The 14,269-nt window shown below is 37.8% G+C and overlaps 3 protein-coding genes across 6 annotated transcripts; 1 reads left to right on the top strand and 2 right to left on the bottom strand.

Annotated features, from left to right (window-relative positions):
• Window positions 1-9: 9 nt before the first annotated feature.
• LOC143514111 (uncharacterized) lies at window positions 10-2,818 on the bottom strand. 3 transcript variants are annotated; one of them, XM_077004936.1, is made up of 5 exons: window positions 2,667-2,815; window positions 2,125-2,379; window positions 1,858-1,998; window positions 1,519-1,724; window positions 12-1,168 (listed from the first exon to the last, which is right to left on the bottom strand). In XM_077004936.1, exons 2-5 carry the CDS (start codon window positions 2,234-2,236, stop codon window positions 995-997), a joined length of 633 nt encoding a protein of 210 aa, XP_076861051.1. In that variant the 5' UTR covers window positions 2,237-2,379; window positions 2,667-2,815; the 3' UTR covers window positions 12-994. The 3 variants fall into 3 exon arrangements, with proteins under 3 accessions (XP_076861060.1, XP_076861051.1, XP_076861042.1); XM_077004945.1 differs by having other exon boundaries at window positions 10-1,168; window positions 1,519-1,694; window positions 2,125-2,818; XM_077004927.1 differs by having other exon boundaries at window positions 2,125-2,814.
• A 238-nt stretch (window positions 2,819-3,056) lies between these two features.
• LOC143514094 (LETM1 domain-containing protein 1-like) lies at window positions 3,057-9,799 on the bottom strand. The gene is made up of 9 exons (XM_077004894.1): window positions 9,287-9,799; window positions 8,826-8,959; window positions 8,406-8,521; window positions 5,057-5,139; window positions 4,663-4,849; window positions 4,449-4,550; window positions 4,181-4,333; window positions 3,927-4,023; window positions 3,057-3,803 (listed from the first exon to the last, which is right to left on the bottom strand). The coding sequence occupies exons 1-9, from the start codon at window positions 9,346-9,348 to the stop codon at window positions 3,733-3,735; spliced, it is 1,005 nt and encodes a 334-aa protein (XP_076861009.1). The 5' UTR covers window positions 9,349-9,799; the 3' UTR covers window positions 3,057-3,732.
• Window positions 9,800-9,911: 112 nt separating this feature from the next.
• Window positions 9,912-13,529, top strand: cnpy2 (canopy FGF signaling regulator 2). Of its 2 annotated transcripts, none has more exons than XM_077004906.1 (6): window positions 9,912-10,040; window positions 10,313-10,430; window positions 11,040-11,155; window positions 11,313-11,510; window positions 12,113-12,209; window positions 12,500-13,529. In XM_077004906.1, exons 2-6 carry the CDS (start codon window positions 10,334-10,336, stop codon window positions 12,541-12,543), a joined length of 552 nt encoding a protein of 183 aa, XP_076861021.1. In that variant the 5' UTR covers window positions 9,912-10,040; window positions 10,313-10,333; the 3' UTR covers window positions 12,544-13,529. The 2 variants fall into 2 exon arrangements, with proteins under 2 accessions (XP_076861021.1, XP_076861029.1); XM_077004914.1 differs by lacking the exon at window positions 9,912-10,040 and adding an exon at window positions 10,103-10,131.
• Window positions 13,530-14,269: the final 740 nt, after the last annotated feature.

The raw sequence follows: 14,269 nt of genomic DNA, 5'->3' as shown, positions 1-14,269 counted from the left end.
AATTCATATTATTTTTATTATAGGTTCACCATTAGTCACGAGTATCACTATTGTGATTCAGGATTTACAGCATCATTTCGTATCAGATCTGCAGTATTTCTGAACTAAAGCAGCCAATGGCGCTACCTTGTAAATCTTAATATCATTTATTAAAATTTAAAGATTTACGTCTTCACGATACGTGCAATGAACCCACAGAAATTTGTAAGGCTCTGTACAAATACTTTTCTTAAAAAAATAAAATACTTAAACAACTTAAAAAAAAAGTTAAATCACTTGATCGTGGAATCAGTTTAAATTCAGGTAGCCATGTACAGAATTACCCATACTATATAATTTTATGGGAGTTTGCAGTGCGTTACTGCCCTCTAGTGATCAGGTCCAATTATCCAGAATCTTGATAATGTCTGGAAGAAAGTAAGTAGGAAAAACCACTTTCACGTCAGTTCTATACATGAATATACAGATTGCTTGCCTATAGAAAAAAAGACCTAGTAATTTCTAACAGGAGTAAACACAGGACAACTTGTACTGTGTTTCTACTTGTAAAAATACCATCTGTGAAGATATGTCTAGATTTTTGTAAAAAAAAAAAAATCCCCTCAAATATAATTGTCTGCATGACATCTGAAATTCATCTAAATGAAAATAACTGCTTACTGATTTACCTGACTTAATTATATAGTTCAGTTACATTTATATTTTACTACTTCTTGCCAAAGTACACCACACTGACTACAATACACCAAAAAGACTGTTTCATTTTAAATGAATGCAATCATTATTCAAATAGTAGATGCTTCAATAAATGTTATACAAACTATTCAATTATGCATTCAAATTTTTTGCAGTGCTTATGTTAAACACATTTTAACAACTTAAATGATGCATCATTAACCAGTTTCACACAAACCACTATAAATGTCTTAGTGAAATTCAGCTGTTGTGACCGCCAACCCCCCATTGTTTACAACATAGAAGACGCTGTTTCCATTCAGGCAACGTGGGTATTAAGGTGGCGAAGGAACTCTCCCCTTGTTGTGGTGTGCCCAGGAAACACAGCATGGCAGAATTCACAAACTTGGGACTGCAATGTGACCTTTGACATCAGCAGACCCCCTGCTTGGCTTAATAGTTCACTGTTCAGGAATGAGGAAGACCATGGCCTCTGAAACACATTATTTAAGGTTTAAACACATGGAAGTGTCCTGTATGAATTCCAGAGAAAGCTGAAAATCTGATGCAGAGTATTTCAACACATTTTCTTTTTAGAAGAACTATTGGTGTTTATATTATCATTGGTGCTCAGTGCCTGGGAATAAGGAATATGAGATTATATACAAACAATTAAATGAAATTACTTAAAACGTTTAACAGATACATCTACAGACATGATTCATAGGACAACAGACTTGAGGCCATAAAACCAAAAGGTCAAAAAAACAGAATTGGTCTAAAATAGCACATCTATAAGGAAGTGAAATAAAACAAAGACTACAAGATCACATAACTACGTACCCGTTGCTGTTTAGCTGCCTGACTGCTGTGCCAGTGCTCCTCGACCTGTCTTAACTCATCTGTGATACTGGACTCCAATGTCCCTCGCTGTCCTTGAGAGCCCGCATACGCTGCTTCATCATGACTGTCCTCTCTTGCCTGGTCCCATGTAGCCTTGAGCTGCAGACTATCCATTCCTAAAGCAACAGCTGAAATTTCAGCATCAGCTGAAACCCATCAACATGAGACTGGTTAAGGTATGAAGCTACACGAGGTTAGTGTGGTACAAAATGAATGAGGCTACAATCAATGTGTGACCTTTTGTATATGACTGGATATATATTTTAAAGTATGCAATACCTCTAGGATGTTTTATAGGGTTCTGTAATTGAGATGTTTTTGCCTGAATCTCAGGACAGGTGAATGTCTCCAACTCATTGTTTTTGCTCAGAACTGGGAAAGGACCGCCCTCGAGATCCCCATTAGATACAGGGGCTGAACCTGTGGGCAAACCAACCTGGCATTAAAACAATGTCATTTAAATGGATTTTGATAGGTGGAACCTATAACAAATCCATAAATTAAGTCAGCAGAGCACTGTTAATTCCAACCGTGTTGTGGGGGTACCTTGCTGTCTTCTCAGTGCCTCGGTAAGATGTTGTAGCATTGCGGCTTGTTTAAGACAGAGGGACTGCAGACGGAGGAATTCCTGATACAAGGCTGTGTATGCTTCCTCCATCTGGCTTCCGATGTTATTATATTTATTATACGTGTATTTATTTCTTTCTAACCTACAAATTGGTACTCAGCGATTGCTACAACTTAGCAGCTTGTTGCAACTTGAGTCATGCGGCTGGTTCAGACAGCAAAAGGAAGATTAAGCTGAAAAGGGAAGAGCGATTCCCGTAAAGCTAAATCACCGTCGGTTATCAGATGTTTTGTTTTTTCACAACATAAAACAACTATTAAAATGTGTTGTGAAGCTAGAAAATCGCCTAAAAGTCTTTGTATATAGTTTAAAATAGCGCAAAAATTGTTTTGTTTTTTGTGAAACTGAACGTTGTCAAACCCTTGTAGAGTACAATGAAGGCTGTGAGGACTACAGCAGAAAGTTCAGCCGGAGTAAATGAAAGAAATAAAACACGAAGCTTAAATAGTTGCGTACATACCCAAGTCAAGCTGTCATGTCCCAATTCATAAATAAAAAAAAACGTAACTAACTAATGAAGTTTGTTCGCAACTGTCGCAGACATAGGCTGTTTTACTTTTGCACATTCTCACCAGTTCAAGAAACTAACCAGGAACTAAAAAAGGCACAGGCCTACGATATCGTACGTCGTGTCACGTAGCAACCACACAGCAGGGAAGTAGTCCAGGTGGTGGTGCAGGAGCAGCATTAGAAATGTAACCGAATGTATCAAGCGGAAAAATCGACATTTTCAATGTATCCGTGGATTTAGCAGATTAAGATTAAATAATTTAATGCTGTACACATAAAACTACGGCTCAGTTTGGAGATTAATAAAATTATTTATTTCTAACCATAAGATGAATTAAAATTTGAAAATGTAAAGCAGATGAACAATGACATACTTAATGACACACTGCAGGTAATAATAACAATAATAATACATTTTATAAAGAATTAGAAGTGAGCATGTCAAAACATGTACAACCAAATAATGAAATATTAAAATAGTCTACACAAAAGGTTGCAAATTAAATTTCAAGGAAATTGAGCATTTAACCACACATTCAAAATAGCTTATTAAGCAGTTGTACATGTATATCTTACCGTTTTACCCCCCCCCCCCCCCCCAGTTTTAGTTCAGTTCTAAAATGAAGTTGTACACAACAGCAATTCACAAATTTGATGTCCTGGATAGACTTTAATAAAGAAACTGCAGTGAATTACATATTAGGCTACAGCTACTGTGCACACTGGCCCCAGATAAGCAAAAGTGACATAAGATTTTCACAGTCATGTCCAACAGAAAATGGAAACAGCAAGCGTTCAATAGTATTTTACTGATCATAACTGGTCTAAGAGATAAGTTTAGGATTTGGTCCATAATACAGATTTTAAATGCTTAATGTAATGGAATGTAAAATGGAAGTGTTTCCTTTTGAGCAATGTATGGAGTTTAAACTCTACAGCACGCATGAACTGGTTATTTAAAGAAAACTTTTGCAAACAGGAGGAAGGTGATATGCCTGTTGAGTAGCATTTCTCATTCACTTCCGCATCGAGGGGTAGTTGACAGTGAACACTGCTAAACTGTGCAGCACCAGTGAAGTTTCAGACTCTGATGAAGTAAAAACTCAGGTTAGTATGAAAGAAATAGAAAGAAAAAAAAACAGAAGGAAAGGATTTCTACATTTCAAACACAGTGCAAGAGTATTTTCCTTTGTTTCAGACTGTAGCTTACCTTTGACCTGGGCAGAAAACTGCAGCCACTGATGAAGCCATGCTCTACACTGACTGGAACTAAGATGACCGGAATAGAGCCCTCGAAGATCACAGGCCTAGTGTTCAGGGAAGCAGAACATTGTGGACAACAGTCAAATGTCCCAAAGTCTCTCAAACAAATAAAAATGAAAACAACATCAATAACAGTACATGCACCGACAGTCAGGAGTTTTCTTTATGCTCTCATACTGAAACAGGATAAAAACATCTGACCCGTTGCAGTTCTTCGTCAGTGAGCTGGTTTAGGCCCAAGCTGTCTAAAGCGCTATCCAGACAGATCAGGTCCAGGGCCTCCTTCGCGAGACGCCTCCGCACCAGGAAACTGGGCAACCACACAATTATAGGGATCTGAGAGCCCAGTGATCTCTGGATGAAAGGCAACAGGAAAAAACCAAAGGGAAGGAAGGAGGCATACTGGTAACATGTATATGTATACATAAATACAGACACACATATTTGTTTGTTGAAGGCAAACACTGACCAAATGACTTGGTTTCAATGACTGCATTCCCAGCAGAGGACCAGAGAAGACCTCACGTACACCAAGGAGTTCAGAAACATCTGGGTGTGCACCACTCTGAACCTACAGTGCATACAGCTATCACTACAATTACATTAGCAGATGCTTCAGTTATCTTTCCCAGAACACACTGCCCTGCAATAACTTTGTTAAATGCATCCAAGCAAAATGGCACCTTGGTGCACAGGTTTTGGAGCAAACCACGCTGGGACCAGTTGCTGACACGCGGGGCTATGCAGGCGACATTGTTCAGAATCTGTGCCTGGTGTTCAGAGCGCTTTCGATGTGAAATCATCTGGAACTTCCTCTGCTGCTGTGCAGTCCAGAAATGTCGAAACAGCAGTTGCTGCGGAAAGAGCCACCTGATGAAGACAAGGAAGAAGCCTTCAGCTTATCATCTCACTTTGACAGTGATCAGCATAATAAATTGACATATTTATAAACTAAAAGAGGGAATCAAGGGCAAATGACTCCTGATGTTATGACAATCTGCCCATCAAGAAGTAATTCACAACCAATTGCAGCGAATATAAAACATAAAATGCTTTACCCATACTGTACAAACTCACATTAGGATGAACACCAAACAAATGGCAAATGGAGGCAGAGAGATCACAGCAAGTGGAATGGCTTTAATCATGTCCCTTCGAAACTAAAGGATAGAAAAGAAAAATGAAAAAGCCTAAATTAATTATACAAGTTACACTGAGCAAGGCATCTAACCCCAACTGCTCCCCAGGCGCAGGGCTAGGGCTGCCCACCGCTCTGGGCATGTGTGCACCACAGCCCCCTAGTAATCACTGGCATGTGTGTGTGTGTTAACTGCACAGATGGGTAAAAAGTGGAGGACAAATTTCGATTGTGGTGTAAAAAATCACAATTGACAAAATATGGCACATTTACATTTACATTTAGAGTCTATGACGTTAGTAATGGAGGTACTACTGCACTGCTTAAAATGTGAACTTTAAAACTCCTGACACCCTCACAGGGGAATAAATCCCATGTATATTTATTTCAATATATTGACACTAATCGAACAACTAATAATGGAACATTAGAAGAGGAGAGTCATTGCTACTTCAAATGGAAAGAAGTTTAAAATCAGTGATTTATTTCTACTGACACTCTGGGCCTTCAACAAGCACCATTTTACACAGAAACCTTAGAACTGAACATGCTGGTAGTGTGACGCTGGGACAGAAGCAGCAGGAGACAGAGGCTGAGGGTGACCTGTTTTATTGTCCATAACGAAACTTAGGAACTCAGGCACCACGGCAGTAGAAACAGTAAAGCAAAAGAGCAATTTTGACAACAAGCGAGCAACGAAGACGAAGACACAGGTGAGTAATTCTCTTTTTCTCCCACGGAGCGAGGCGGGGTAGCTAGGTGAATGCGCAGCACTGGATGGTGCGACCTGTGGGAATAAATACACCCCAGCTGATTAGTAACAGTTGTTAGTATTCTGGTGATCGGGAAGGTGGGAGTGTCCGAGACTGAGAGGGTGTGCTGCATGTGGTTGTGGGTGTGCGTGTGACCGAAGGAGTGTGTTTAGGCGCCCTCTGGTGGCCTCCGGATCGGCCTACCGTGACAGGTAGGTTCTATATATTCTCCTAGAATAAATAGATTTTCTAATGTAATAATTAGGGGTGGGACACGATTAAAAAAATTTATCGAATTAAACAGAAGCTTTGTAATTAATTAATCAAAATTAATCGCATTTCAGTGTTTAACATGAGAAATATTAATTTAAGTTTGAATGATGAATGAATCAATGAACATAATCATAAACTTCAACATCTTGTTTATTTTTCCACCAGTCTACTACACAGATCAATAGATGAGTGCAGGAAACAGAGCAAACAGTTTTCAGAACACTGGAAATTCTGACCAAAAATGTTGTTTAATTTTGGGAGTTTTGCTTGGGATATTGGAAGAATAAGAAGAATTGAAGTAAATCAGAAGATGTTTTTTAATACCATTTTAGATGGTATACTTTGTCTTTAATTTCCCAGGTCTCTGCCACAGGCTTCTCCATAGTGCCTAGAAGTGGTCTTCTGCATGCTCATAGCAAATGACTGGATCTTCCATTCATCATCTATAATATGAGCTGTTACACCAAGATAATTCTTGTTGCTAACAGAGGTCCAGTGATCCCCAGTCAGAGCCACATTTGTGGCGCTCTTCACAATAACCTGTTTTACTTCCCTTTCCTCATCATGCAGCTGCTGGATTTTCTTCGACATTGTCTTTCTGGACGGCAGTTCATAAATTGCATCAGTTGACGCAATTTGCAGCGCTTCTTGTAAGCCTTTATCTTCGACCACAGAGAGCGAACAACACTGCAAATAATGTGATGCGTCAAGTTCAAACGCCTCCGCCGCTCGCGCAAGGTATGCGGAGTCGCGCGCTACGGTCACTCGCGAAAGTTTAATCCAGTCTTATTTAAGTTTAATCAGTCTTAATGGTCCAATGAAGGTAATTTAAAAACCAGGACATTTCCTCACTAAAAAAAAAACCCGGGACGCCTGGGACAGGATGTGGAATACGGACATGTCCCAGGAAATACGGACGTTTGGTCACCCTATCGTACTAGGAATATATTTAGCAGCTAAGTTATCATTACTGACCTGTGCGTTAGCAATATGTTTTGCGTTGAGGTTTTAACGAAGGGTGGAAGTGCTCCTGTGATAAGCAAACTCCTTCCTGCATAAAGTGCAAATAACACTATTTGTGTTTGTACTTCCATCTGGAAGTTTCTTATATTAAAATTTCCCATCCACCAGCGTAGCCTCTTCAGTAATCTCCATTATGCTCATCTTATTGTGCGTCCATATAATCTGAATGTCTGGAACTCGTGCACTGAGAAACATTCCACGGTGCAAAAGTGTCTCATGCGTTAAATGCGTAAAAAAATGCGTTTTAGCTCGTTAATTTTCCTGTAATTAATTAATCGAAATTAACACGTTAAAGTCCCACCACTAGTAATAATTCAAATGTAGTAGTACAAAATGTTTTTTAACCACATGGTCAATTTACATCCCATTGTACTATACAGCTTTGATTGAATTACATGGCATAGATTCACTACAAGCATCACAACATTCTTTCGTCTAAACAGTTTACTTAGTGTCCTCTCCTGCAAAAGGGTCTAGTTCTTTTCAGAAGGTTTCCAAAATCTGGGATAAAGACTGAGGCCTAAGGTTTGAGAAACTGTTCAAAGCAAATTTCTCCTTATTCAACTATGCCACTACGGAAGAGTTAGGGTTTTCATAGTGCTGGATGGGAAGTTTTCAGCTTGGCCTCAGGACCCAATCACAGTAATACACCAATTCAAAAGTGCACTTATCCAGTGATGCCTAATCACAGGTAAAAAAAAACTGCCTTGCGGTTTTATGGCATGCCTCCTCCAACACTTCATTCTGCTCATAAAGCCTTTACCAATAATATTTGGTACGGCAGGTTTTTCTTCTCTCAGTGTGTTTTAAGTGACACTTGCTGCTGGTTTTAATGTGACATTAACAGCAAATAGCACTGCGGTCATTCGTAAATGTGTAATTGCCAGCATATGATTGAACTTTTAAACCATATACTAATAACATTCCTAAAATTGCATTCTATCAGTTAAGGAGTACAGCATGAGTGAGCCACTGAATTCACATTCATGATCATAAACTGAGCCATGCTTTTTTTCTCCCCCAGAACAAACATAATGTTCATAATACATCCTGCATCTGCAACAAATAGACCTCAACTAATACAATGTATATTCAATAAAAATTCTATAAAGCTGTTTATTTATTTTACTGTTGTACCGTTTACAAGGCATAGAATTGTTACTGTCAATGTCTATGAATCCAGCCCATTGTTTGTGGTGTTTATGATTTGAAATATTTGGTAGAGTAGACACAGCCTTACCAAGATGAGTCTTTCCATTTCTCGATATGGGAGCTGTCTGTAGTGGATGCTCTTACTACGGATGTTCCTCCGTATCCTTCTAACTTCTTTTACATCTTCAAATAAGAGCTTAAATCCTAAAACAAATTGTGATCAAAACATTGAGGACAGTTGGCACAAACGTAACTTCTGGTCTCAATAGTTTAGAGAAAGCTGTAAGAGAACTTGTTCAAATATTTCTTACTGTAGCAAAGCAAAAAAAATGTGATGGAATAAAACCATCTGCTATACTGCTGTGTACATGTCTGAGTCAGTGACAAAAAAAATTGAGTTCCCTTACAGTCACATTTTATATGCGAGAGGTGCACAACGACTTAAACTGCCTGAGATATATGTCAAATTCCACACACAGAGGAATTTATCCTAGTGAATCCTACTTACCTCGCATTAGGGTGTGGTACAATAAGTAAAACCGAGGAAATCGTTGCTCTAGGACACGCTCGTATTTCTCATTAACTCTCTTCAATATACCCAGTCTAACTGGGGACGTTGAATAACAGCTAGGGAAAGACAACCTGAGGTGCAAGAGAAAATATTATATACATTACGAATTATGAAATGGCCAGAGGTATTTTTCTGTGACATTTTCAAGTTTTTGGGCTCTGCATGTTTACACAAATTTAAATGTAATCAGCGTGGCAGCTGAAGTTAACCACGTGCTTATGCTATCGCACCTATATGGGTTATCAGTCACATAACATAGTTAATGTTAAAACATCGTCGAATGAAGTTAACGCTAAGCCGGTTTCGTCTGCTAATGGGAATGAAACTAGCTAGCTAGCTAGCCTATGTTTGGTGTATCATTCTGACATGTATAGTTCCGAATAAAGTTATATAGCTACCTTAAACTGAAGTTGGTCCATTGTCCACGCATGAAGACAGCCTTGTTGCATAGTCGAAACATGATGACCACAAATTACCACCCTCACTGACGTTTCACAGTTCAACGGCGCATATTTACGTTTATCATTGCTGGTGTTCGAGTAACACAAATTTCAGACGAGCCTTGCGAAAGCACTTCTATTAGTACCTGCTTCTGTTAAAACGTCATTCGTTATGAAGAACCAGAGAGTGGCGGGTTTATCTGTAGTGGATTGCACGAACTTCGCGGCGACTGCGCTAAGTGGAAGCGCCCCGCGTTCTTTCTCGCGCGGACCGTAAAAATGTTACTGTCCTGGAATTCGTTCACTCACTGACGTTACATTCACACTGCAAATCAGCTATTCTTAAATTTTCCACACAAGTGTAAAATTATGTATACTTTAGTTACGTCACTTCCTATGTTACATTGTCCTATTTTATGTTTTAATAGCTACCGTAATTACACTTTCTCCCCAAGTTTTCTTCTGGCGTGTGTGATTAGCAAGCATGTGACGCCACCTAATGCATTTAAAGAAAAATAAAATAAAGTAAAATAAAAAATTTAAAAATACTTTTAACCTAATCTGATAAATATGTAGCATAAAAATAAACATACTGGTATGTACAAGTATGTTTATTTTTTTCTATTTCAGTAACTAGATGTCTAGACACGAGTCCACATCACAAGGGGTCCTTTAGATAATCAGGCAAATATTCGGTCGGCCCCAGGAAGCGGTGAGTTGTAAACGTCATCAGTTTCGTCGTTTGCTATGGAACAGCGTGGAATTGTGATTTCTTAGTAGCAGTGGCTGATAATTCTATAAAAGTGCGTGTTTAAATGTTTATGTTTGTAGCATGTCTTATTTAAAAAGCAAGTCATTTTTACTATTACATTTCAAATTTTTTGTTGTTCAGTAACGTGGCACCAGTGTTATATGATGTAAACGTGGATAGCTAAAAACGTTTGCAGGAAATGATCGGTCTTAAGTTGAAGCTCTTTTTTTTAGGTTTTTCTGAGCGAAGAGGAGATGGCGAATCTACAGTTTATCGTCTTTCTATGTGGAATGTTGGCTTTTTCTGTATTAGTACAAGGTGGCAGACAGAGTCAAGATATCAAATGTGGAGGTATTGTCAACGTTTGAATTAAACTGATCGGAATCTTTTTTTATGCACGTGCTTAAGTCTGCATTTTTACACAATCTGGTTTAAGATACGTTCGCAGTTAGAAAAGGGGTATTACCAGTGGCGGAGCTAGACTTTTTTTTTTTCAAGGGGTGGCCAAAGGGTGACCAAGGTTTTATCAGAGGAGTCCATATACAAATGATGAACGAAAGGAAACGCGTATTTTCTCTAGTGCTGTCAATTCCAGGTGCCGCGATTAAAAGTCCTCAAGTCCTAGCAAGCTTGAGCAAAAACCTGGTGAGGACTTTTAATCGCGGCACCTGGAATTGACAGCACTAATTTTCTCTTAAAATTACCATTTCCAGTGGGGTGGCACTAGGGGTGGCAATTGCCCCCTCCCCCTCATTTGGCTCCGCCACTGGGTATTACAAACTGGAGGAAAACATGCAAGAATGTTTCCATTTTCGTTTTGACCATAAGTATACTACCACAGTTCATTTTTTTTTAGAAAGGTTTAAAAATAGTGTGCATTTGCATTTTTTTTCTTTTTTTTTCGGGGGGGGGGAGTACATTTGATAACGCATGCCTACTTTTGACACAAATTCATTCCAGCCTGCAGAGCATTAGTTGATGAAATGGAATCAGCCATATCTCAGGTAGATCCTAAGAAAATGATCCAAACGGGATCATTTAGGATAAATCCAGATGGCAGCCAATCTGTGAAAGAGGTAAGACATTTTAATTGATGTATAAAATCTTTTGTCCTTTATAGCATTGGTACATGTCCACCTCTACCGATGACATAATTGTGCTGTTGCTATGATAACATTTTTCTAGCCCCATTTCTGTATTTTTTCTTTCTTCCATCTCCCATTTGTGGTTCAGGTTCCTTTAGCACGTTCTGAGGGCCACCTTCTTGAGGTGATGGAAAAGGTGTGTGAGAAGATGAAAGATTATGGGGAGCGTGTGGATCCAACCACCAATCGCAAGACCTATGTGCGGCACACGTCGCGTGATGGCACAGCCATGGACCTCTCCGATGTGACTTTCGACTCCAGAGTCAGCGGCAGTTTAAAGTTTGCTGTAAGAATTTTTTTCGTTCTTTTCTTACTGTGTTTTGCCTTAAGGGTTTTTTTTTTATCCAGATCCCTATTGCTGAGCTGACATGAGCAGCATACCAATCCTAATATTATACCATACTATAAGCAAAGGTTTTGTCATAGGATTGTAGTTAGCCTTGTGCAAGATACATAAAAACATTCAGCACATTATTGGCTAGAAAATCACCTGTCAAATTGTTTTATTGAACAATATATATTATTGCCTAAGGTTTTTGTTTAAATGACAATTTAAATCAATGGAAGTGTATGGCACCATCTCCAAAATTAAAATTAAAATGTCTTTAATCTCTAAAGTCTAAAACATTAAAAATAAATGTAGTTATGTTTATGGAATGTCTTGCATACTTTAGTATAAATAAATGAAAAGTATTTCTGTTATTGATATCACTTTGTTTGGTCATAATTATTGACAGAGAAAACTACAGTTGAAAAGCAGACACAAATTTGAAAGGCATCAAGACAAGCAGTTTGACAGAACTGAAGAATTAATACAGAAATGAAGTATGAGTATTTAATCTCTAACTGCATTGTGGATGTACTCATCCCTCCCCATTTTTTCTACAGTGTGAAACAATTGTTGAGCAGAACGAGGATGAAATAATCGAATTCTTTGCTCATGAGTCAGACAATGTTAAAGACAACCTCTGTAGCAAGAGAACAGGTATTGTATTAAATCAATATAGGAGAACATTTGTATTCTAATATGTACTTGCTATATATTCTTTATACTAAAATGCCTTTGGAAGACTAGGCAATCTTTTAATTTTATATGTTTAAATATTCAGGTTTTGGGAAAGTTTAGGAAATTGATTTTAAGATAGCTGTAGACACAGCATTATGCTCTTGAGACATTTAAATATTACATTTAAATATAATTATTGAAATATTGTACATAAATATCTTATACATTTCTTACATATACAGTCTAACTAATCTTAATTCTGCTTACAGATCTTTGTGATCATGCACTGAAGATACCTCATGATGAACTATAACATTCCAACACTAACTTTTATGGAAAGATGTAGCAGAAGATCAGTAACCTCACTCTATTCCACCCAAGTTTGTTGTGTAATGTCTATATCTGGGGACAGTACTTAACAAATAATCTGATCAGAGCCAGGTTTCCCAAAAGCATTGTAGCATAAATATCATGTTCAATTATAGAGCAAGTATCAGGGCGAACACTTTCTCATAAGATGATTTTAACATTAATAATTTTTGGGAAACAGGGCATTGATCTTTTAGATCGGCTTGAAAGCTAAAATTGGAATGTTTCATTGCAATTTTAGAATTTAACTGAGGATGAAAACAACTGGCAACTAATCATTGCTTATTTTAGTACATTAAAAATTCTGGTTATATATTGTGTACAAGCTGACTGTTCTCTGAATTGGGCTTCAGTAAGCATTGGGTGCTATGAACACATGGCTCAAGATCCTATCCTCTTTGTTTGTCCACAGCATGACAGGGAAATGGAATGAAGCTTTTATTTCCATTCAAAGTGTTGACAAAACTGTATGCATTGAGTGCAAGCTCATTTTGAAAAGCTGCATTCGAGTATTATTTGTGAACTTCCAAACACTGTTTACTTTTTTATTGTGTGGGCTTTGAGTGGCTGCAAGGGCCACATGGGAAATCACTCTTCCATCCTAAAGTTAGTCATATTTCTTTCTGATTGTCAGATTGATTACTTCCCATATACACAGCGAAGAAGGATGTTAACTGATCGCTTTCTGTTTACTTTCTGTACAATGTTTTACTGTTTAATATTTAAGGTCACACTTATTCCTGTCAAATTTATTTAACTTTTTTCAAATTGCTGTAAAAATTTCCACATCTGACCTTGTGTTTGGAAATTTTATATCTGTCACATACAGACTAAACATGTTTTCATTTCCAGTGATTATTATTATTAATTCTTCTTGAAATTTTTCTTCATTCTTGCCCTTTTGGAGAAATAAACTGATTTTTATTTGTATTCAGCGCAATGTTTTATAATGATCAATTATGTTCTAAGCCTTACAAATGGATTGAGTTCACAAATGGAAGACATTGGTGAAAGTTTTGGTTCAATAATTAGCATTTTTGAAAATGTCAATGCATCCACTATATTCTTTTTTTATTTTATATTTAACGTTTGAAACAATCTTTGCAAATTAGAGCTTGTTATAGGACAATCAGAATATAGCGTCCATTTGTTTTTTTTTATTATCATGAATCCTCGAAGCACCATGAAAAACATCACTTTCTAAATGAACCATTTAAATGAATCTACTCCTCAGACTTTAGGTTTTGGCTACACAGTGCTCTTTACAAGAAAAGCAAATCTTAAAAATATATATAGTCTCTAGGGACTTGTATGCTCCATATATGTAGACATATGTAGCCTCTTGGGACTTGTATGCTCCAATCCATGTCTTCTACGGCAGAGACGTTCCCTTGTTTCAAATGAGTTGTATGTTACAGACATGGGTGTAGACGTGCATAGGCAAATGTAGTTACCGAATCAATGTGGGGTGAATGAATCTTGATTCTGGAGGTTCAACTAAAATGACTGGATACAACTATTCTGGTGAAGACTGGTCCTGTTAGTCTTCAATCTGTATAACTTGATTTTTGGGGTGTTCACACACAGCTGCTTCTGTTTCTCTGGAAACAATTGCTAGATAGTCATACCTGGTTGGTGTTTAGATAAAAGTAGTGGGAGAATCTTTTAAG

This window comes from Brachyhypopomus gauderio, chromosome 1 (assembly GCF_052324685.1).
Source record: "Brachyhypopomus gauderio isolate BG-103 chromosome 1, BGAUD_0.2, whole genome shotgun sequence".
Classification (NCBI taxonomy): domain Eukaryota; kingdom Metazoa; phylum Chordata; class Actinopteri; order Gymnotiformes; family Hypopomidae; genus Brachyhypopomus; species Brachyhypopomus gauderio.
Note: the sequence above shows the minus strand (reverse complement) of the source record. Positions and strands in the feature narration are given on the sequence as shown.